Genomic DNA, 24250 nt, shown 5'->3' with positions numbered 1-24250 from the left:
ATGTGTTAGAAGCAGGAAAAATGGGCAGCGTAAGGATCTGAGTGACTATGACAAGGGCTAAATTGTGATGGCTAGACGACTGGGTCAGAGCATCTCCAAAACTGCAGCTCTTGTGGGGTGTTCCCGGTCTGCAGTGGTCAGTACCTATCAAAAGTGGTCCAAGGGAGGAAAAGCAGCGAACCGGCGACAGGGTCATGGGAGGCCAAGGCTCATTGATGCACGTGGGGAGCGAAGGCTGGCTCGTGTGGTCCGATCCAACAGACGAGCTACTGTAGCTCAAATTGTTGAAAACGTTAATGCTGGTTCTGATAGCCACAGACCAGTCAGGGTGCCCATGCTGACCCCTGTCCACTGCCGAAAGCACCTACAATGGGCACGTGAGCATCAGAACTGGACCACGGAGCAATGGAAGAAGGTGGCCTGGTCTGATGAATCACGAGTTCAAGGTGTTGACTTGGCCTCCAAATTCCCCAGATCTCAATCCAATCGAGCATCTGTGGGATGTGCTGGACAAACAAGTCCGATCCATGGAGGCCCCACCTCGCAACTTACATGGCTGTAAGTTATGGCTGATCGGTATACCATATAATACATACATTTACATTACATTTTTGCTCCACATTATTTAGGCAAGCAATATTTCTGACATTCTAAGCAAGGAGGCCAATGAGGAAGAACATTTTGGTCAGATGTTTTGTGCTGTTTATCACAAATGTTTAAAACAAATCTGTATTGGGAAGGTTATCTCCCTTTTTATATTATTGATTCTGTACATCTCTGAAATCAGTCAAGGTGACTTTGAAAGCTTTTTCCAGCCAGTGCACTGTGCACTCTACTTTTTCCAATTAAAAATAAACTAAAGCAGTTTTTTTCACTTGGAAGAGAGGGAGAGAGAATTTACATTTTTGACCAATGTGATGTTATCTGCCCTGCACTGCATAAAAACACTGCGATTCTTACTTAGCTATATTTTTAACTTGACATCCCAGTAATTTCACATGTGGTGTTATTTATTACACAGTACTCGCATGAATGTGAACTGCTGTATGAATATTGCATGCTCATGTTAGCTCGTTCATGTTCAATTACTTTCCAATAATAAGGTCTGCTGTTTTAAAGTTAAAACAATTTGTAAAATCAATTACTATCATCTTGATCTTGGAGTTAAAATAATAATGTGTATTTTTTAAACTAAGCCTTTCAGATATGCATTGATATGTAGGCCTACTTACATAAATTTGTTTTGTAAATCAGTGGTTTTAAAGGTAATACATACATGATACATGAAGGGAAGTAAAATGGGCATTTTAACTTCTGTGTAAAGAAAGTGATTACCATACAAATTAATACACAATTATTAAGTATTAAGGTACGTTGAGAGTGTTAACATGTTATGTGCCAACACTGAAGTAAATATGTCAGCATGTTAGTTCTCAGTTACAGTTGTTATGTGACTTTACAATCATGGAAAATGAATGTTGTACTTTTTGGGTACAGAGTCGGGGTAAATACTGCTGTAGAAGATACCAATATGATAATTTAAAATATCCAACAGCCACTTAAAAGTTTGTTGTTCTTTGCTCAGTTTGTCTTCATGCAGAGAATAATTGTAAATACTAATGTGTGGCTGAATAAGAGCTTGGTTTGCTTTGAATTGGCTTTCTCTGAATACTATCAGATTGTCAAAAGGTCAAGTTAGGATACAGAAGAAAGGCAAATTACAAATGACTGGCACATGTCATGCATTTTCATAGAGAATTCAAGATGGTGATGAAAACCACACATAACTCTCTGATGAAACCTGTTTTCCACTAGTTGATTATAGCTCTAGACAGAACCAGTAATATTGTCTCATAAATTACCACAGAGTAAAAGGTGCCTTTAAACTGGAGGGATCCTGCAACACTAAAGATAAGGGGCCGTGCTCATCTGTCATTTACACAGAGGTTTTATAGTGTACTCTTGCTGACCTTTAGAATTTGTTTCTACTGAACAAAGACCGCAGGCTGCAGCTGATTCGGCTGTTTAGTCCTGTGTCTTCTTGTTTTATCTTTGATTGAGAAATAATGGCCACAAATAAAGAGCATTTTTTAAATAATTGCCTGTCCCCTGTGCCTCTGTAGCACACAGAGGCTGATAAAAACAGGTTGTTATGGTCAAATAGTAATATGTGATTAGTTAACTTTAGTCCTACAGGTTTCAGACAGACCAAAAAGGCCAAAAGCTTTGCATGATTTTACTTTCATCCACTCTGATAAAAGACAGGGTTTAGTTGTATGTATGAGGAAAAACATGTATAATAACCATAATAAATATATATTTCAGTCATTATCTAAAATCTAATGCTTGGGATTTTACCATGAAACAGTTCATTAGCATTAGTCTATGTAACAGTAATTATGCCTCATTTATACAGTATTTGAAGAACAAAACAGTTTTTTTCACAGTTTTCCTAGTAATCTAGTGAGTGTGTATAAATATCGATCAATCATGGACCTGTGAACAGATTTGCATTAGTGGCAAACATTACAGATATTTATCGGCACAGTGCTTTCAGCTTCAGAAACACTTAAACAGGAACAAACGAACGAGGATGAGCAGAGAAATCCGTCAGACTGATTTTTTTTTTTATTTAAGGTGTTTTTTTTTTATTGTTTTTATCTTGGTACAATCTCTAGGAGCTGAAAATCACTTGTAAATCAGAGAGACCACAGTCACAAACAAGTGGAAGATTTGCACAGTTGACTAATCCAGTTCTCCAGCCATGGATACAAAGAGGAATAATTAGATTTTAAGAACACATGTTTGTTATTTAGGGATTTAAAACCAGACACGCCGAGGAGCACTAGGGACATCTGTTCTTTGCTCCCAATACTCAGAGCTGCTGGGGGAATAGTTAGAGCAAAGGCACCCCCTGGTGGTCTTTATTTACATTACAGTGTTTTTTACCTGTTTTTTTTTTATTTTTTTATTATTATTATTATTATTATTATTATTATTATTATTATTATTATTATTATATTTGAAATAGATAACTAAATAGTGACATGAGCTGACATCAAATAAATAACCAAGTAACCCAGCAAACAAACAAGCAACCAAGCAAGCTGTGTTCAGCACGAGCAGCAATACATATTTTTTGACCTTCATAAAACTTTATTGATCATTTTCTCTTTGAATGTCTTTCACCCTTCCAGACTAGAATCGCAGATGACTTCTGACATTCAGACCATCCTGCAGCTGCTGCAGAGGCAGACCACTTTAGGGCCCCCTGCCTACAGCACGGTGACGGCCAGCTCTGAGTACCACCGGCCGGCCATCCGAGTGCAGCCCATAGCTGCTCTAAAAACAGACAGGAGCTTCAGTCCGTCATCTCAGGTAATAGCTGGACATTTAAACCATTAATAAATTACAAACTATTTGTGACAGCACTGAGTTTTAGTAGGAAGAAACCTTAGGAAGATACATCAGCTATGTATTCTTAATCTTAGCCATTGCTCCTCAAAAGTGCATGAGAGTACCTTTACCTTCAATATATTATGTTTGTGGAGTGGAAGGCATAAACATATATGTAGTGAAGGCCCTGCCCATTGTGTGTGGCTCTGACCCAGGCCGCCCTGAAGCAGCTCGTCTGTGACTTTGTGTCTGACGGGTCAGGCTTAAAATCTACATTTAGATTTAAAAATCAGTGGTGAATTGAACTCTCTGATTTCCCAACGGAAGTAGCATAGGTGCATACAGATTAAATGCTTGGTCACCCAGAAACATGTTTAAATATGCAGCTAGGAGAAAGGCCATATTTGGCAACTTTGGGAAGTGAGGTGACCAAAACACCAGAAAATAAAACTAAACATGGCATGTGAAAGTAATTTGACGAATGTGGTACTGAGTGCAAATAAAGTCACAACACCTCAAGTCTTGAGGAAAGTCACTGTTCAGCCCAAGCTTTCAACCCAGTTTATCACGAAATCAGATTAACATCTTCAGTCAAGGAATGGGTGAAAGCAATGCTTTGAAGAGCTTAAAATGTGCATGATTGTATTTCAGAGTCCAGAATTCCTAGACTTGGAAAAGCCCAACCTAAAATCCAAAGAATCCTTGTCCAGCGGGGTCCAACTGAACACAGCATCGGAGGAGAACTTGGCCTCCCTCCTGGAGCAAGAGACGGAACAGGAACAGGAGACGGGACATGACCGCGACCACACGGCGCCCTTCTATCAGCATCAGTCCAAAACCTTCCTTCTTCCAATCCGACACCCTTCCCTGCCAGATTCTTCCCTAAGCGACATAGGCATGTTGGGACTCCACAGGCATGTTTCCGATCCTGGTCTTCCCGGGAACTAGTCGCGCCTCAGATCTCTTGCTTTGCTGTTATAGTGTCTGTCTGTTTCCATTACGAGTTAAAATCCTCTTAAGTTTGACTCAGGGTCTAGAAGGATAATGTCATATGCAAAGAATACTGTAGATTTTCCTAACTTTATAATTTCTTAAGTTATCGATCACCAATCAAATGTAATATTATCGTGTATATACTGTATCTCACACGTTACACTGCCAGCAACACAAGGCACCTGACATGCTTGTTTCAGACAGAAATGCATGTTTGGAAGTGTTTTATGTTGCATGACATTCAGAATACGATTCATTTCAAGGGGAATCGGGTTTGATGTTTGCATGTTTTCTAGGCAATGAATATATATTTTTTTTTAATCTGTACAGAACATAACTTACTTGAACCAAACTTTGTTAAAAGCACATATTTAAATTTAAATGTCCAAATATCTTAAGGTATAGCTTTTTTTATTCCAGTTCATATTTTTAATACTGCTGAAAATGATCAGACCAATAGTATTCATTCTTAAAAATATAGATTTGATGTATACAGCCAATAATCGGGCTCATTAGCCAGGTGTTATATTGTGCCTAAAATGGACTAAAACAAATTCATATTCACAAAGAATTAGTAAACCTGTTAAAAATCCCATCACTGCTAAATTGAATTTAGAGATGTATTTCTTCATTAATGACCCAATGTATTTGCAAGTTAAATGTGCATTTTAGTCATTGCAGACAAGACAAAAACATGAACGATTTGAGAAATACTTTAAATGTCCAAAGGAAAGTATCCTAAACCATGTTTTAGTAGAGTTTATTTTTTTTTACTGAAATATTCACTACATTAAATGAAAAAAAAAAAAAAAATCCGCTGAATATACAAGCAATAATTTTGAAGTTCATTATTTGCAGTTCACAACCTATGCTCCGGTATCAGGAAGTCATCATCAACGTCAGAAAATCAGGTTGTTGATTTTATTTTGAATAGTGGATTTACAATTTAAACAAATCCATGTAAAACTTGAACTTCAGGGAAATATCTGGCATTAAATACATTCATAAAATAATTGTCATTTATTTATTAAGACAAGACATTACATTACTGTACCTTAACATTTTAGTGCTAAGCAGTTTAATGTCAAAGAAGCATTATTTTACAATTCAAAATTGACCAATATTTAAAAATCAATATCAGCTGTTTTTTTCTTGCAGTTTTTCATAACAAGCAAGTCGTACATTTATAAGCAAAGGACCTAAGATTTCTAATTGATCTTTTAGCTTTTACCACTAGTTTGTATGTTAGATATTTGAAAGTATAACCTTGATCAATGCTAATCTAATAAATTCCATGTCTTTTGTTTCAGTAACCTTGTTTTTGTACTTTTACGTCAGCCTGAAACCCTTCTCAATGAGCTGCTGAATAAAGAAGGGTGTGTCTCTCTTATATCCGCTGTTTTGAGACAGGTTTGGGCAAGCTTGTTTTCAATTAGACCTATCTAGTGGCCTGTATCTCCACCCTATTCCAAAAATCTCTATCTTGAATTTGCTGTGCACCAAAATGAAGCATATAATTTGAACAAATACACCCAGTTTAAAACAATAGCATACTTGCCTAAACACCAAGACAAATTATTTAATCTGTAACATACCAGTTTAAAAAGGACCTACACATTGGCTTATCTTTGACATAGTTTGCTTCCAGAATGGTTTATGTATTATTTATCCAAAATTCATTTTCAAAGTCAGAGACAAAACTATGTTTCAAATGACCCATGAAGAGTTGCATGATTTCATCTTTTTTTACAGATTATTATAACAAATACTGAACTTTTAATGTCAGTAACGAAAACCAATGGTGTCTTGATCTATTTTAGTATTTATATATATTTTTGCTTCATATCAGCCCTTCACTCTTGTCTTTTCACATTCCACCCTGTGCTTTCTGTCCATAGGATCTCAATCATCACAGACAATGCTGGTCTACTACTTTTCTAAGTGCTGTGTATAAAGTTAAGCATGACTATGACTTCCACTGCACTGGTGTGGGGGGTAGCTCTGCCAGAACATTTCATTACTGTTAAACCTTTTTGTACATTTGTAATGCTCCACCCTTGTGAATAAAAACTAAAATAGAATCGAAAGAAAAGCTAGGAAAAAGTTAACTGTTCATCTAAAGTAGCATGTTTAATTAAATTATCAATTCACTGAATAAAAAAAATGTATTCCTATGATCGAAATCCAGTGGCACTTTGTATTTAAAATAAAACTTCACTGTTATCATATTCAAAGTATAACCTACCTTTATTGGAACACTTTATTTGTTTCCCCAAGAAACACAAATTGTTGTATAAAGTAGACTACACATAATAGTTACCCATGACTCTGTGAGCATCAGTTTGAGGGCTTTCTCCCTACATAATATTTTCTGTATTTATGCAAAGCATCTTTCTCTATAACCTTCCCCCCAAAAAACAATCTTTATAACAATATCTATGTGTTTGTGTGTGCGGCACCCTAAATGCTAATTTGCCCATTTCATAAAACTGTTAGAAGACCTCCGCATTGAATTAAATATGCCATCAAAATAAATTTGAAGTGGCCCTAGTAAAAATGTATTATTTATAACACCTTGCTATATAGCTGTTCATTAAAAACAAGCCAAAAAGTGGGATTTCTGTAGCTAAACTGTTCTGGGCAGCACCCTCATTTTCCAAAATGGACAGAATAGCTTGTCCATTTCATGAAATTGGCAATTCGGTTCGGGTGTATCATACAAACACACTGTTGTAAGTCGACAAAACGGATATGAAGGGTTGTAAAGTATCTGATTAATGATTTTAATAGATGTTACTTTGTGTGTTTGAACTGAGCCAGCCGTTTAGAAACTCAATATGAAAAGTATATGGCTGTACATATAACTTGTTTCATTTATTTTTTAACAATCCACTTACCACCTTATGGCACGACTATAATAATAAAATATATATAATATAAATAAAATAAAATAAATAAATAAATAAATAAATAAATAAAATAATAATAATAATAATAATGTATGGGTCTGGTACCTATGCTACTACACTTTCTTTTAAGCTATAGCCATGGTTTATTTTGAATAAAGAAATAAAAATAAGCTCTTAAAATTGATCACATAGTTTGGGTGAAATTTAGACAGTGTTATGAATCAGCAGAGAGATAAAGACTACAGTTTGTTATAAGGCTTTTAGATTTGCCTACTTTTGCACATAAATTAAGATGGTGTATTGGGGAAAATGTCACTTTTTAATCTCCTAGTGCGTTACACAATTGTTTTTAAGTATTTATAAAGTTTGCCACTGTATAATATTTTATACAATGCAACACTTTACAGCTGATTTGAATGTTTCTGTTCCTAAAAATATATATTGTGTATATTAACACAGTTGATTTAGGTAACAACTTTTGTTCAATTGTATAAATAAAAAAAGCATACTGTATACAATATCTGTTTATTGTTTTGTGTTGACATAAAAAATACACATAAAATCCATTAATATTCAATAAACAACAATTTGTACTTTGTTATAAACATTGGCAATATTTTGTATTTGTCACTGTTACATATAACATTAGGTAGCAAGTGAAAAAGAACAAAACATATGCTGATAGGATTTTATATAGTTCACATTCTTTTTTTATCATTAACATACAGCAGACAATATATGTTGGGAAACCCCTTTTGGTGCGTTTCTCCACGGGGAAAGAAAAACTTCCTCTTGAAACATCGATTAATAAGACCATTACTTCAGTATTCATTTTCTAAATGTGAACTAACAATTACAAATTACATGTTGTGGGGGCTTGTTTTTTGTGAAAATAACAGAGAAAACAAGACCAATAATATGAAACGATTTTATATTAGAAAATTCCCTTTTAAAATGAATTAAATTGTTTCTTTCTCTTCTTTCATATGATATGATAGAATCACCTTTATAAAAAGGGTGTTTTGACTCTCTCAGCTGTTAGCTTACAGTTGTGTATTGTGTTGTATAGGGAATTCATATAACTAAATAGCCCACCTCATGAGGTACCGCAATCTTTTAAGATGATATAACTTTTATCAAAGTGTTTGGAACTATCAGGACTGATATTACTAGCAAGGCCAAAACACACATTTATTTACCTAAAAGGGAGGACATAACAGGTTGCAGTAATTTGGCAAAAGAACAAAATGTATATAATACTGTTCTTATCAGCAGTTTCATTATAAACATAACCAAGACATGACGTATGCCCTTTTTTCGATGAACATTTATCACAATCAAAGTTAGGTATATATTTTGTACTAGTCAGGTGACCTTGTATGCTTTAAAACATGCCTTGTGAGTAGTTCTCATTCTGGATTATGTCTTAAACAAAATAAAACAATACAAATGTCCATTACATAGTTTTTCTTGTTGATTGGACTTGTTTTTTAAAATAAAAAAACATTCTTCTGGCACATATTTTACCACACAAACAGCAGTTGGGGTCCTTAAGCCATGAGTCCAGTTAGTTGGATTCCCTTGATGGCTATTCTGTATCCATTTTAAATTCTTGCTTCCATGATAGTCATCCCCGGGCTTTTTACCAGGCGGCTTTCAGATTGACATTGTGCACAATATGAACTTCAAAAGGAATAAAACCAATACAACAATCAGATTACAAGGTTAGCATATCATATTTTTAAAAATTATACTGTTGAGCAATATACTTACATCATCATATTGAAAGTTCACTACTCCTTGCTGCATTGCATCTCTCCTTCTGAAACTGTCTATAAAGGGGCGAAACATAAGCACTGATGACGTGACAGACTTTTTACAATCTGATTAAACAATCTGGATAAATGGTTCCTGTATTCTGTCTGTTTTAATGCATCAACTCTACCCATATAGACATATATAGACAATGGATGAAATAATGAACAGAATATTTTGACGGGTTAAGGACAAAACTAAAATCTATTAAAATTCAAAACAGACCAGTCTTACCTGTGAGAGATCTTAACTTTACACAGCAGGCTACATAGTCATCAAAAAAAATCCTGCCATTCTTGCTGTAGCGTTTTATAATACCACTCAGCGCTTGTGGGCTAATTCTGTAACCTAGGAAACCACAAAAAATATCTTGGTGAAGATCTAGTCAAATATAGTAGTCAGTGTTAAGGACATGTTATAGCTTTATATAATTTATGGTATTTTACAGATTTATTTTTACATTAGATTCTCCTTGTGGAATGTCAACAGTTTTGGTTTTATGTTTGGCAAAATACTGCATACAGCCGCGAGTCCAGTTACACTGATCGCCTTGATGGCTGTTTGTTGTAACATGCTGACCAAATCTTATTCATTCATGTAGTGAAAAACATTAAACATCATTATATTTGTAAAGATGTGAAATTTTTTTTAGTTACAAACTTACTTGGAAAATATAAATATTTAAACATTTCAATTATGTCACCACCTTAGTACTAGTGTGCAAGTGTTTTGTTTAATATTTTGATTAAACAAAGAGTATTGTGACACTTGCATAACTGTTGACGAGGACAATGTAAACACTTTATACATAAATGTATGCAGGAAAACATTATTAAGCAAGGAACTGGATTTATTCTTCTCATTTATTGAATCAAGTGTTACAATTTACTGGTGGAATGAATTTATTATGTCAATTCTGAGAAGTGGCAACAGTGCAGAACCCACGGACAATGAACTTACCCATGGAGGCAATAGACTGACTCATCTCGTGAGGTTCAACAGTCCCGCTCCTGTCCTGATCAAACATCATGAAATTCTGCTTCCAGCCATTGAGGGCTGCAAACAGCTCTTTGAACTCATTAAATCCCATCTTCCCAGTCATGTCTCTCTGAAGGAATTAGGTTAAGTATTTCTAGTGTTCATGTAATAAATGTTAATCATGCGACACTAATTATCTTATGCATTCTAAACACAATATATAAGTAGATATTTCTTCCCTATCATTCATCTTTTTTAATTTCAAAACAAAAACTTCAAAATAAGACAGTTTGCAGTGTTCTACTGAACAGAGATATTAGATCTGTTTGACCACTGTACTGACCAGAAACTCTGGTGAAGCTGAAGGCCTTCAATAAGCTCATCAGGTCAACAAATGCCCGTGTGCTGCTGCAGTCCAGACCCGTTCAGCCACTGTGGAGCTCACACGACAGCTGAAGGACAGCCAACAGGAGCGCTGGACAGCCGTAAAGCTAATGTGGGGCTTCCTTTATATGCTGCTACGGTCTGTGTGTGGCATTACCTGAATTCAAAATCTATAACTATAGGGTTCATCTTGTACTCGTGACAGAGGCTTTTACAAAATAAGCCTCTCAAGAGCCAGGCCCTGGGAATCTGTAATGTGCAGCCTACTCACAAAATGTCAAGTTGATACGTAACTATATATTTTAACAAGCTGAAATAAGTCTATTGCATTCTCTTCTGGTTTGGAAGGTGCAGATACCCATTAAGCTGCAGTTGCTGAGATACACCAGAAATATCATACCCTCCTAACTCACCCTTCCAAAAGCATTTTGGTTTGACATTGTAGACAAGACTTAAATTAGCATAAGGATCAGATACAGCTTTCTGCACTAAAGTCTCTGAAATAGGGTCTCATGGAAAATACCTTTATGGTTCATACTCACGAAACAGAAGCTAGAGTTTTTCTCCTGGAGGTGAAAGAGTCAATACTGCTATAACAAGTAATTGCATGTTTTAGTAACAAGCTGCAAACTCTTACACACTGCTACCAAAGCTTCCTTGCAGTTGACACTTTACAGTCATTACATTGTGTACACAAAGGATACATCCAGCATTGCAATCATGACTCTACAAGTCTCCAAACTGAAGGCTATTGGGAGAGAAAAGAAAAGCACTCATTCAAATTATGTCAAGGCATCAAACTTTTTTTTCTGATTTCCAAACTCCTGGGTCATTTTTTTACTGGGATTTAATCTTCAATAGATTAAAAATATATGTCTATGTCTTTGCACTAATTCCATGTTACATTGATCACATGTAATCTATGCACATGGCATAGAGGTGAAATAATGCAATATAGCTCATACAACACCTTATGTTGTATACAGAAAAAAACAACATCATCATACAATGAATGTACAACTTACGACTGTAACTCCCACTGACACCAGTCTGGGTTAGGCATCTTTGTAGCTCTTCTGCATCAATCTCTCCATCCTGTGAAGAAAACAAAACCACTCACAATTTAAAAAAACTTTCCAAAATATACACACTCCAGCTAACTATGCCTTTTCAAATATTTTTTTCTGACTTAATTAAAAAATAGTTGACTGGAACAGATTGTAAAATAAATCACTGAAAAAAGAATAATAAAAGCCATCCACCTACTACACTAGTTGAGCGATGTTTGTATTTAACAGAGGATAGTGGAAATTCACTGAAATGAGAAGGCATATTCTCATGGGATAAATGCTGCCATAATTCAAGGGTGACAGCTTTAAGGAACATGATAAACATTTCTTAAGGTCAGTATCCCTGAAAATAGAGCTACAGCTGAAAGTATTCATGCTCTTCTGGTATAGTAAATATTCATTTCTATGCAGTGGCAGTCAAGGGTTTATAAACCACCTGTTTTACCTCTCTAGGAAACTGTGAAAATATATAATTAAAATATACAGTTCAAAAAACAATATTGAGAAAATTATTGACTGAATTTGATCCATGCATACTACCAGTGCTCACTTAAGGCTCTGAAACCTGATCACTAAATGCAAACATTAAACAGAAAGTGTACATATAAAGAAGCATGGAAAGATGTACGCTTGGAATAACAAAGAGAGAAAAACAATGAAATTGATCCGAGAACAAACAAGAGTATGTGACATCACTGACAGAGTGAAAATGCAAAATGGCAATGGGCTGGACACGTTACAAGAAGAACAGACCAAAGATGGACAAAAGAAGTTATAGAGTGGATCCCAGGTGAGGAAAAAGACAGAAGTGGGGAAGATTAAATAAACTTTGCTGGCATGACCTAGAAAAGAAATGCTTTAAATGAAAACAAGTGGAAACATCTTGGGGAGGCCTCCTCCTAGCAGTGGGTCGATAAAGATTGATAATGATGATGTATATATAGATCTATCTCAAGGAGCATCATTTAAGTTACAGTCATTTTAAAATGCTGCCATTGCCCATCAAAGGCATCCAGTAGACCATGAGAAACATGATGTAATGTTTCCTGCATGAACGGGGAAACAGTCTGCACAACACTGATCTAAAGTACAAATATATAGGCCTACTCACCTGTCCTGCCACAGCTGTGAAATAGCCCCACATTGGGTCACTTCCAGGAAAAGCACCATAGGCAGCATATCCCAGTGAGGGACCAGACATGGGCATCCCGGGAGCTGGGGCCCCTGGCATGGGAGCCCCGTATCCTCCATACTGATAATATAAGCACAAGCACATACACATTATGTACAAGGTATATGTATGTATCTATAATTGATTCCAATGGGGGGGGGGGAAATGCAATCAATGTAAAAGCTTTTACAGTGTGCAGTAATGTATTACTCTTCTTCTGTGCCAACCAACAAGAGAAACCACATCCTTACCAAATCCTTATTTTCTTGTGTCCACACCTGTTGACATGGGTGACTGCATATCCTATGGGACACCCAGAATGGTTGTCCTTCTCTTTGCAACAAACACAAATCGGAGTAGGATACCTAAGCACTTTAGGTTTTGAAGACTCACTAATCGATTCATATGCTACACAAATGATGTATAAACAGTTGTCAAGACACGGTTTGAAATAGATCCCCTGGGCAGTATAACAAGGATTGCATGCAGCCATATATACACATCTAGTAAAGTTATGCTCTGCTGGCTTGATTTCAGTCTCTGTTTTGTGTGCCTGCTGCCTTGTTTTCAATATGATCACACACCTTTTGACTTCCGTGCGTGAACTGGGAACAAACTCTTGCAATCACAGTTTACACAAAGATGAAGACAAACAAAGACACAAAATAATTGGCAAACAGACCAGGTGTTATTGCATTAGAGTGCATCCCATCCAAAAACCACATCTCTATTAGACGGTGTCTTGTGTGCCATTATCGTCGATGTCTCTGGTACAGTATTTTCAACATGGATTTGGAAACAGAGGTGTAAAATATGTGCTATTATCATTTTTCGAGATCCATGTGCAAGAAGGTAACGTAACCTAACGGTATAACCCGGAAATTCACCATCAGGAATTTACTAGCACTGTTGTTTATGTGCTGAGCGGTTCTGCATATAGACTTATAAATTGACAAATGCACTGCTCATAAATGATTAAATACACCCAATCTGACTGAGGAGCCTTGCTAATCACCCTACACTGGCTACAGGATTGCATGTTGGACACTTCATGTACTACATTACTACTACAACAGGGAAGCTTGTAAGTGAGTAGGAAGTCATTTACATTGCAACTGCTGCAGCATATCATGGGAAATGATTTGCAGGACCATAAACAGGTATTGTACAAGAGTATACATCCAATCAAGAAATACCGTTTTACAAAACATACCCGCTGCAGAGCCTTTAAAGCTAATAATAAGCCTCGCTATTTATGGTAGCGCTTCGTGAACCCCCTCCCCACAACTACTAAACTACAAAAAGAAACACACGTCAGATTGTACTTACTCCACCGTATCCTGGGTACGCCATGTTTGTCGTGTTTAGGAAAGCTAGGTTTACAGGAAGCCGCTACGATATTGGTTATAGGGGAGGAAAACAATATTTCGGATAATTCACAAATTTCACCAAATGATGATGATACGCCCCTCTACTACTTCCTACACTTTGGCTCTGCGTGACGTCACCACGGGATGTGGTCACCACCCCTGCTGGTGACCGCCTGATTGATGACGTAGATAGCCAATCAAAACATTCCCAGTTTTCTCCTGAACAAGGACAAGTACGGCTATATAGTTCACAGTCTGGATAGAGGTAATGCATAAGTTACGCCTAGTAAGGCTATACATTTAGTTATATAGTCTCCTGTAAGATTGCACTTATGCAATGTTTTGTCATACTTTTGCCTTTGCATTTCTAGCACTTGTATTGTGTATTTTGATTTCCCCTGTGCTCCCTTTCCCTTAGCACTTAACTGTGACTTAACATCTTGTCTGCACTTACCAGCTTTTACAGTCTAGGATGTAAGACCTTATATATTGCTTACTGTATCTCCCATACACTTGGGTCAATTCTACATTTATACAATGTATTATGCCTGAACTGCACTGTATTATTATTGTATTGCACTGATATTTTGTAAGTCGCCCTGGACAAGGACGTCTGCTAATAAATAAATACATAAATAATAATACAAAAATCAAATAAATACAACTGTGTTTGTGATTTAGACTGAATGTGTGATTAAAACTCACAGCCCCTCGCCTCAGCTGTGATTCAATAGCCTATAAACCCACTGTTCATTGTCTCTGTGCACCTATTTACCTATTTGAAATATTTGATATACATATTTAAATTTTCTTTGGAATACGTGATGCTAATTATGCAATATAACAACTTTCTGCATTTTTTGTTATTGTATTTATTGTTTAAATGACAGTGATAAGCAAAAGTTGGTAGACATAAATGCTGGCATGCATTTGGGATTTGCTCTTTCCACTTGCGTTTCTGTTTTCTTTTCGTGTTGTTACGTAGGGAAACAGCAGACGGAATCGAAAGTGAAAGTCAGGGGCAATTAAACGAGTTGCCTTTGCCTGGACGGGTGTTACCGCAGAGTTAAAGCAACTGGACAGCGGCAGTGCATGTTATTTCTAATATAGTGCATCTCTGCTTCACTGCCGAGACTTCAATATGACTTGTGAGAGAGAAGAAACCTTCCTGTGGCTAATAAATGATTGCTTCCGGAATAAAATAACGAGCCTGATGCAAGTGGTGCCTGTCTTGGATCATATCAGCTTCATACAACGTGAAGAAAAGGAGATTATCATCAATAAAGCCAGAACAGAAAGTAATGTCCGGGCCGCAGACCTTCTCCTCCATTCAATCATCAAAAACCCACGTCCTGTGGGCTGGTTTAGGGAGTTTGTGAATGCACTGGAGTTTGGGGGGTGCAAACATGCTGCCATCTATGCGGATCCAAGCCAAATGCCAACCCCTTCTCTGGAAGCCGAGAACGACTACTGTGTCAGCCTCATCCACCTGCTGGCTCCCAATCTTGTAAATAAGATCAAACCCCGTGATGTCGCCTTATTTTGTTGTGAATTGGATATACTGACTATGGAAGACAAAGAGAATGTAAGCATTTCTTTACATGTTTTCTACATCACTGTCCTACCAGATATGCCTTACCCACTATTATACCTATAAGTGACTCATCTATAATACAGTCTCATTTTGCAGCCCAGAATAGTTGCTTTAGTACTTAAAGGAGAGAGCTTCTGAGCAAGCAGCTGTTGCAGTTTTATTCACATCTTGAGACAGACACAGGACAGTACAGGTGAGAGGCAGTCATGTTGTTGTGTTCCTAGTTTCAGACAGTCTTAGCATTCCTGATTTTGTTTGAACTGCCTTAATTGAAGTTAATCGTGTCTGTGGTCTGCCAATTCAGTACAGCTGCTGAGTTGGTGAAAGTAAAGAGGTTGAGGGAAAGGTGAATTAGTCTAGGACTAGCGGGATTTCAGTTAAGTGAGTTGTGCCAGGTGGAGCCTAGGTGTGAATTGGGGGCAGGTAGACAAAAGGGGACTTATAGCTGCTGTTGAGCCTAAACTGTGCTGTTTCTTGGTGACAAACAAAAGTCAAGCAGTTGACCAGTGGACATAAACCAACCCTTAGAGCAGGAAAGTGTACAGGACTGCTGGGTTACAGTAGGTCGTAACCGCAGAAAAGGGACACACAACCCTTAGAGACATCCCAAGAGCTAGAAATGCCCAACAGGTTCCAACTGCTGGACAGTGAGTTGGACAGTGATGGCTCCGGGGGTGATGGGAGGGCAGTTGAGCACCAGAGCACCATTGTGCCCACTCCCCCCCAGAACAGGGAGGTAAACTAAAGAGCAGAACCTCCACGGTAGTTTTCTCTGAAATACTTCTGGTACCACGTGCATGGCCAGGGAGACAGGCAGAGATTAGGAAGTGATTGAAATCATGGTGTAGGGAAGGGGGTTTTAGATTTATGGAGCATTGGTCTTTCTTCTGGGATAAGATGGGACCTGTACAAACCAGACGGTCTACATCTAAACAGAAGGGGGGCTAATGCATTAGGAGAGAGTATGTGCAGAGTAATTGAGAATCTTTTAAACTAGGGACCAGGGGGGCAGGCAGCTCTGACAATGGGAGATGTCCCACTAAGGAAAGGAAACAAAGGGAAGCTACTAGTAGGAAAGTCCTGAAATGTTTTTACCTCAATGCCAGGAGTATAAGGAACAAGATGTTAGACCTAGAAGCCACAGTGCTGGAGAATGACTATGATGTTGTAGGAGTGACCGAAACATAAGAGCATAAGAAAGCTTACATACGAGAGGAGGCCATTCGACCCATCGTGCTCGTTTGGTGTCCATTAATAACTGAGTGATCCAAGGATCCTATCCAGTCTGACTTTAAATGTTCCCAAATTTTCAGTTTCTACCACATCGCTGGGGAGTTTGTTCTGATTGTGACGACTCTCTGTGTGAAGAAGTGTCTCCTGTTTTCCATTTTGAATGCCGTGAAGCACAATTTCCATTTGTGTCCCCGGGTGCGTGTGTCCCTGCAGATCTGGAAATGCTCCTCTCCTTCTTCAAACAGAGAGTTGTTGCAATCTGAACAAACTCCCTAGCGATGTGGTTGAAGCTGAAAATTTGGGAATATTTAAAAATAGACTAGATAGGACACCAAACAAGCACGATGGGTCGAATGGCCTCCTCTCGTTTGTAAACTTTCTTATGCTCATATGTTCTTATTAAATTACATGAAATAACCAGTAGAGGGCACACAAGTACCACTTTTAACATAACGTTTGTCTTCCTTTTTCAATTAGAAAATATTAGGGGAAATGGCATGTATCATCATCAGCAGCAGCAGCCCAATTTGGACTGGGGATCTTTGGTGGACAGCAATCTTTAGGTCTTATTACAGATTTTCAATCAGATTAAAGTCCGGGCTTTGACTGGGCTACTCAAGGACATTCACTTTCTTGTTTTTAAGCTACTACAGGGTGTCCATAGTCCTGCTGAAAGGTGAATCTCCATTCCAGTCTTAGTTTTTTTTTCAAACTGAAGCAGGTTTTCCTCAAGGATTTGCCTATATTTAGCTCCATCCATTTTGCCCTTTACCCTGCCACTGCAAAGCTTTCCCATAACATGATTCTGCCACCACCATGCTTCACAGTATGGTGTTATCTGGGTGATGTGCTTTGCATTTAAGCCAAATAGTTCAATTTTTGTTTTATTGGACCACAGAATTTATGCCACATTTTTTTCAGAAATGGATTCCTTTCTTCTCTACCAATCTTCCATATAAATTACCATGTATTGTCCAGTTAGCATATGCACAATAGTATTAAACAATGTACACACTCAAATCTGGTTTTGTTTTATAATACTGTATTAAACAGAGCAACCACATGCCTATTGATGGACTGTTAGTATTCAAGTGAATCACTTCTGCAAGTTGTTTTATTTGTAAAGATGGCAAAATAAGAGGTATAATTTAATATGAATGTGTTCCATTTTTGTTTTAGATATTAGCAGAAACTGATAATCATGGAAATATAAATGGTGCACGATTACTTCTACGAAGAATAGTTCAAAAGCCCCCTGGCTGGTTTTCTGACTTTCTGAAAGCACTACAGAGAGCACAACATGGGGATCTGGTCATGGAACTGACAGGAGGCCCATCTGATGGCACAGAGGACGGTAGGTATTTTGATCCTTGAATTGTATCTATTTTTACTTAATGTATGTTACATTTCTACATTTTGAAGACCATTAAAAGAACATACATCATTCTGTTCAGCTTTTATGTATATAACATTAGGATTTAATTATAAAACAATTGATTTTATTGTTAGTAGAAATACATGCTTAACATTTGGAGAATGACTTATCATTCCATAATTTACCTAGCTGATGTTATGAATTGATGGTGGTTTAATACATTAAAAATTGTCCAATAAATTTGAACATCGTATTGTCTGCTGTGTTAGTTTAAACTTTAGTTCAATATTGTAACATGCATTTTCAAGCTCAATACGGGTTGAAATGAGAGGAACTGCCATAGAAGGCATAGACGTATTACATTGGCTTCTTAGCCCAAAATGAAAAGACTAATAAGGCAAAATAAATGTCGATACTGCAAAACTGACCATACCATCCGCTTCTACAACTACATCTACATCTGTAACATCTGTGCCACCCTCTGAAAAAACTCAATAGTTCAGTTCTGCCCACATGTCCAAATAAGGCAGCTTCGGTTTCTTTCCCACTTAAAGTAAAAGGAACTAATTAAGCACCCACATACTAAACGTGTGATTTGATATGGAAAGTTGTATTATGGAAAATGAATGAAGAATAAACAAAGTAACTTAAGGTTCTATAGAAAGACACTAAAGAACCAAAACATTCCATTACTGAAAAAGAAGAAAGGAACAAAAGCATTGAACAAAAACTATACACTCAAATCCACAAACACAAACAAAGAAAAATCCCACACACAGCACAATATCATCAAGTACAGAGGTATGATTTCCTACAGAACTGGCAGTATCAGAGGTTTTTACAAAAGATATTTAAAAACATTATTTTTTACTGCTGTGTTTTTGTATTGAAGTCAAGACTGATCATTGTCTTTTTTATATTTCTAAATGTACACATTTATTTTAGAGCATGTTGCTGATGAAAGCACAAAACCTGGGGTTTTAAAAGATGCCTATGAACTTGCTGACGATAAGGACCAAAAAGAAGAAACAAATAACATCTCCCTGGAAACAGAAGAGACCCTGAACAGCAGCATGGATAGCAGTAACAGAAGTATGGAGGAATCCTTGGCAAATCTATCTGTAAATTCAGGTACTGTCAATGTTAAAACAAGTACACTGACTGATTTTAGACATTAGACATTCAGTGTCACCTGTAGGACCACTGCCAAAACAACACCACCAACAATCCTATGTCAGATATAGCTAGTTAAATCTATATTTTACTTGGCCAAACATGGATGAAAAGATGTACTCTCAACTACAAACCAGCTTATACCAAGTGAAGAACCAATCAAAATCATGACCCAACCAACACTGGATACCTTGTTTGTTAGATTTATAGATTACAGTGCAGTGCAGGAATTCTCCAATAACAGTGACACCATGATCTGTATGACCAGTTACAAAAATCACCACTGGAGGGAGTACTTTAGCTGCAGAGTGAAAACCATAAGCTAATGTGTGTATCCAATAGATGGAAATGAATTAGTAACGGGCATGACTTGTCCCTGGAGACATTTTATCTGATTCCAAGAGTTCTTGAAACTCGTTCACGTATGCTCTGTTTATCTCTATTTCTTTTTCCTTTCAAATTTTGGAAAGATTGTGTCTCCTTAAAGTGTTCCTTTGCTGCTCTTGATCAGTGTCAGGTTTTTGATGTGGCTTTGATATACACTACCGGCCAAAAGTTTTAGAACACCCCCAGTTTTCCAGTTTTTATTGAAATTTAAGCAGTTTAAGTGTTTTGATCGGTAGACTGTCTGGTTCCAGAATATGTCATAATTGTCAATATTTTCTGAGATTTTGAATTCCTGCTCAAACCAAGTATGGGGGGTGGGGAGGGTCGTAAATGCGGGGGGGTATAAAAAACAATTTTTTCACATCAGAGAATGCTTCACATCGTTTCATGGGATACCAAACATTTGGCTAACAACACAACCGTGAAGAGTACACATGGGATTAAAAAGAAGCACACGGATTTGAAGGGTGAGGGGTTTGTCAACTTAAGGGGTTAAATGTTGTTATATTAAATGATTAAATGATTTCTGTTTTATCTCCAATTGTTTATTTATTCTATGCTTTAATTTCATTGAGACATTAAATTGCGTAAATTTAAATTAAATATATATATATATATATAATATTAATAATTAGGTCTGTCTTCGAAGGTACGTTCAGTCTCCAGACCTTCGAAGGTTCGTCACGTGACAATCACATCCATATTTCACTCTTCTTAAAAGAAATTGACAATGTTTGAATACTGTAGCGTGCCAACGTACCCAATAAAGGGTTAATGGGGTAAAGGTGGTGTGGTGGTGGAGGAGCATAGGCAGAATAACGAGTTAGTGTGAGTGTGTTCAGTCCTTTAAATCTGTGTGTGCTGCAGTAATAATACATAAAATGATTTGTTGTTGGACCCACAATGATGGGTTGGGTCTCCTCTTTGGAAACCCCCGCACAACCCCGTTACAATAATAAACCACATTTCAGATGCCCACATAGTCTATCTAAATTAAAACATTACATTTATATACTGCCCATTACTTAAATAAACATTGATGGAAAGTTAAAAACCGTCATAAAAAGCCCCTCAATGTCCACTGTTATGTCAGCAGACATTGGACCAGATAAAATTTAAACAATGTACTTTGAAACTATACAATTATACTGAATGTATTTTTTCTCTTCTTCTGAAAGCTAGAACATTATCCCCCATTTGCCAACATACCTGTGGACCACTCTGCATTATTCTGCTTTATTGTTTCTTCCACCATCTTTACAGCAACCTGGATGTTTTGATAAATGCACAGAAGAACCCCAAAAAGCTGAAAATCCGGGATCATTTAGCAACGCAAGTTTAAATTATTATCCATTATTTATTCAGCTTGATGGTCAATTGCATAGAATTGAAAGCAGTGAACAAACTGGAGATAATGCCTTGTTAAGTACTGCGTACTAATTCTGAAAGTTCGTTGTTAATCAACGCATATAGTTAACCCAAATGTTAAGGTTATTGTGTTCTGGTGTCTTAAGTATTAACTAATTTTAGTATAGTGTTACTGAACACTGGGGTATAGGCTATTCATCATGGGATTTACACCAAATTGCAATTTTCAACACTTTTTCTATATTGAATAAAATATTAGTTAACATACATATGTCACTGCGCATACAGTTTATTATGAGTATTGTAAGTACATTGTACTTACAGTAAGTAAGTACAGTAAGTACATTGTAAGTACAGTAAAGTAAAATCAATACATATACATATACAATGTGTGCTTGTAAAAATAAATAAGAACATGAGTACTGTTCAAGATAACTTATTTTATACTTCAATGGGGTGTTTTATCTTGTTATTTGCGTTACCTGTAAAAACAAAAAAGCAAATGTGACATCATCAATAAATTATGCAAATTACCACCAACAAAGCTTCAGTAATGTGTTCTGAACCTTCAAAGGTAAAAATGTACCCTTCAGGACAGCCCTAGTAATAATATCATTGTAATAGTAATTCTTCCTGACAGTGGACACAAAATATGTCATAGTTTAGCATTCACAAATACCTGTGTCTGTTTCAGATTTTGACCTATACTCAGATGATGTGGAGCGTGAGAAGGAAAGTCTGGAAAACAATGGAAGTAGTTTGGAACCTGGTGAAAACTCAAAGTCAGGTATGGAATTACCACTGTCATCTAAAACTAAAAATCAGTAGTACAGCATGAAAGAAAATATCATATCTAACTGCAGAGAATAGATTACAATTTTGCTTCTAAAGTGAATTATAACAGCATATTTTCAAAATAAAGTCATGAAAAACAAAAGCAAGTCTGAAATACCCTTGGATATATTAATTCCTATTTATTAATTACCATATATGTTTACTGTCCTTCATAAACCTTTCTTTCCTGTGCATTAGCTGTGATTCTTATCTGGTGGTGTAGGTTTTTGATCCAACAAACAAATAATTTATTTAACAATGTACTCTGCTATATGTTACATGTAAAACTCTCACATGGCCCATATTTAAGCACCAGTACAAACAAATACATTTCAGTGTTTTCTGTGCAGTGCAAAACATTGTAGATTTCAAATTGTGAGATTAGAGTTTGGATCAACAACATAATTGGTGTGGTCCCCAAAGAGTTGATTTCAGAAACCGTGATTTTGGTAAAAGACAATACAGACGTCTCTTCTCAGGGAATAGTATTCTCTATAGGGAAGTATAAAAATATGTTATTTCCTTTTTAATCCTCTTACCAGCAGGGAAATATGTGTTTTTTTGTTGTTGTGGGCAAGTATCTGTACTGCGTTTGTAATCTTTAGCCCTTAGCTGCAAATCCAACTGTTCTTTTTTTATATGTGGTTTAAGACGTGTATTAAGAGTCTGTTCAAATTTCAAAGACTATCCATATTTTAGATGCATTAGGCCCTATGTCTTTTGTTAGTAACTGTATACACAGTTGTAGATCAAAAGTATTTGCAAGTGCAACAATATAATTGGGTGATTTATTTAGTTTAATACATATTTTTAATTTAACTATAAGTATGTACAGATTATATATTTTTGAGGTTGTTGAATATTGATTCAGCCTGGAGACAATTTTAAAGATTCCAGTTAATTAAACTGAGTCTTGACTGCCCATCAATTGATTTCTACGGTGTGGCAGTGGAACATTTCACAGCACCCATTAAACTCTGCTTATAAAATGTCAAACAGTGATTTTAAATGCATGAGATTATGTGAGTGTTTTATAAACAATGAAAAGCAGGTCTAGATTTAATTTCAACGATAAAGTGTAGGCACAGAGTGTTGGAAATTGCCAAGAACTACAGTTGAGAGCTCTTGAGAAACTCTGTGACCACTTTGTGGATCAGGGTTTCAAGAGTAAGCAGGTTGTGCACTCAAGAGGGATCTGAACTTGGCTTGTGCAGCTAGACTGACAGTCTGCCAGTGTTAAAATGAATTTCAAATTGAATACAATTTAGTAGGTTCATGCAGATCAAGGATGATTAAGGGGGAATAGGGGAATGATGTTAATAATAGTAATTTAAGATACAGTCCAAGACGTTTCTAACTGGTTAAATAATATTCTACACATGAGTGCTAACAGAAACACAGAGCACAGCACTAGGATATACGTATTATGAATGAGGGGGGAAAAATCACATTTTTTGGGAATGGAAAAAGCTACATGTGGTTGAACAGTCATTATATCAGGAGCAAAAACCTGCAAAAATATCTGTACATGTATTATCAGCCAGTATTTGATTTTCAGACAAGGAGCTATTGCATATAATCCACTTACACAGCTTATATTCATGGTGTAACTACTTTTAGATGTAATACTGACATCACTGATGCCCTTTGAATTACCTAAAGGCAATATTACATTTACCTCCCACAAAAGTAGTTGACATGACTTTTAACAATTGTTAATTATAAAAGCTTCACTTACTGATCTAAATGCCCAATGCTTTACTGAAAGTTTGAAAGAAGTGGTATCATATCTGGTCAATTTCAACCACGTAGGCAACTATTTTAAAACAGATCACAATACGATCAGCATACTAAACATAACTACTGCTTATCACAATTTCGATATTCTCCATAAACATATCAGGATTTCAGTAGTATTCTGAGAAACTAAACATAAAATAGAGTTTTTAAAGTGTCAGTAACTCTACATCAATCTACAACAAAAATTCATGTATTATTAGTTTATTCATACCCATAGACTAAAGAATATATTTCCACCCATTCCACACAAGAATTTAAAATGTCTGTGAAGGATTTTATTTTTGTATTGAAAATACTTTGTTAATCCTCTGTAGTCAAAGGAAAATAGAGTACATGCTGACAAAGAAATAAAATGCAAGGTCATCTTGGTTTTATTTTAATTGCCATAGAAAATGTTTTC

The 24250-nt window shown here is 36.4% G+C and overlaps 3 protein-coding genes across 3 annotated transcripts in view; 2 read left to right on the top strand and 1 right to left on the bottom strand.

Moving 5' to 3' along the window:
• kcnh7b (potassium channel, voltage gated eag related subfamily H, member 7b) overlaps positions 1 to 7315 on the top strand; it is an 81388-nt gene extending 74073 nt beyond the window's left edge. Inside the window, exons 16-17 of the mRNA XM_066687947.1 lie at positions 3198 to 3378; positions 4048 to 7315. Of these exons, the coding sequence (XP_066544044.1) occupies positions 3198 to 3378; positions 4048 to 4344 (478 nt within the window). The 3' untranslated portion in view covers positions 4345 to 7315. The remainder of the gene's footprint in view (positions 1 to 3197; positions 3379 to 4047) is intronic.
• A 491-nt stretch (positions 7316 to 7806) lies between these two features.
• gca (grancalcin) lies at positions 7807 to 14214 on the bottom strand. Its single transcript, XM_066687241.1, has 8 exons — positions 14046 to 14214; positions 12657 to 12797; positions 11501 to 11570; positions 11180 to 11223; positions 10074 to 10221; positions 9348 to 9461; positions 9072 to 9130; positions 7807 to 8981 (listed from the first exon to the last, which is right to left on the bottom strand). The coding sequence occupies exons 1-8, from the start codon at positions 14067 to 14069 to the stop codon at positions 8955 to 8957; spliced, it is 627 nt and encodes a 208-aa protein (XP_066543338.1). The 5' UTR covers positions 14070 to 14214; the 3' UTR covers positions 7807 to 8954.
• Positions 14215 to 14264: 50 nt separating this feature from the next.
• Positions 14265 to 24250, top strand: part of ifih1 (interferon induced with helicase C domain 1) — a 29626-nt gene continuing 19640 nt past the window's right edge. Inside the window, exons 1-5 of the mRNA XM_066687239.1 lie at positions 14265 to 14351; positions 15072 to 15671; positions 18093 to 18267; positions 19234 to 19419; positions 21911 to 22003. Of these exons, the coding sequence (XP_066543336.1) occupies positions 15228 to 15671; positions 18093 to 18267; positions 19234 to 19419; positions 21911 to 22003 (898 nt within the window). The 5' untranslated portion in view covers positions 14265 to 14351; positions 15072 to 15227. The remainder of the gene's footprint in view (positions 14352 to 15071; positions 15672 to 18092; positions 18268 to 19233; positions 19420 to 21910; positions 22004 to 24250) is intronic.

Source organism: Amia ocellicauda, chromosome 16 (genome assembly GCF_036373705.1).
Source record: "Amia ocellicauda isolate fAmiCal2 chromosome 16, fAmiCal2.hap1, whole genome shotgun sequence".
NCBI lineage: Eukaryota > Metazoa > Chordata > Actinopteri > Amiiformes > Amiidae > Amia > Amia ocellicauda.
The sequence above is the reverse complement of the archived record's forward strand: the minus strand, read 5'-3'. Positions and strand labels throughout refer to the sequence as shown.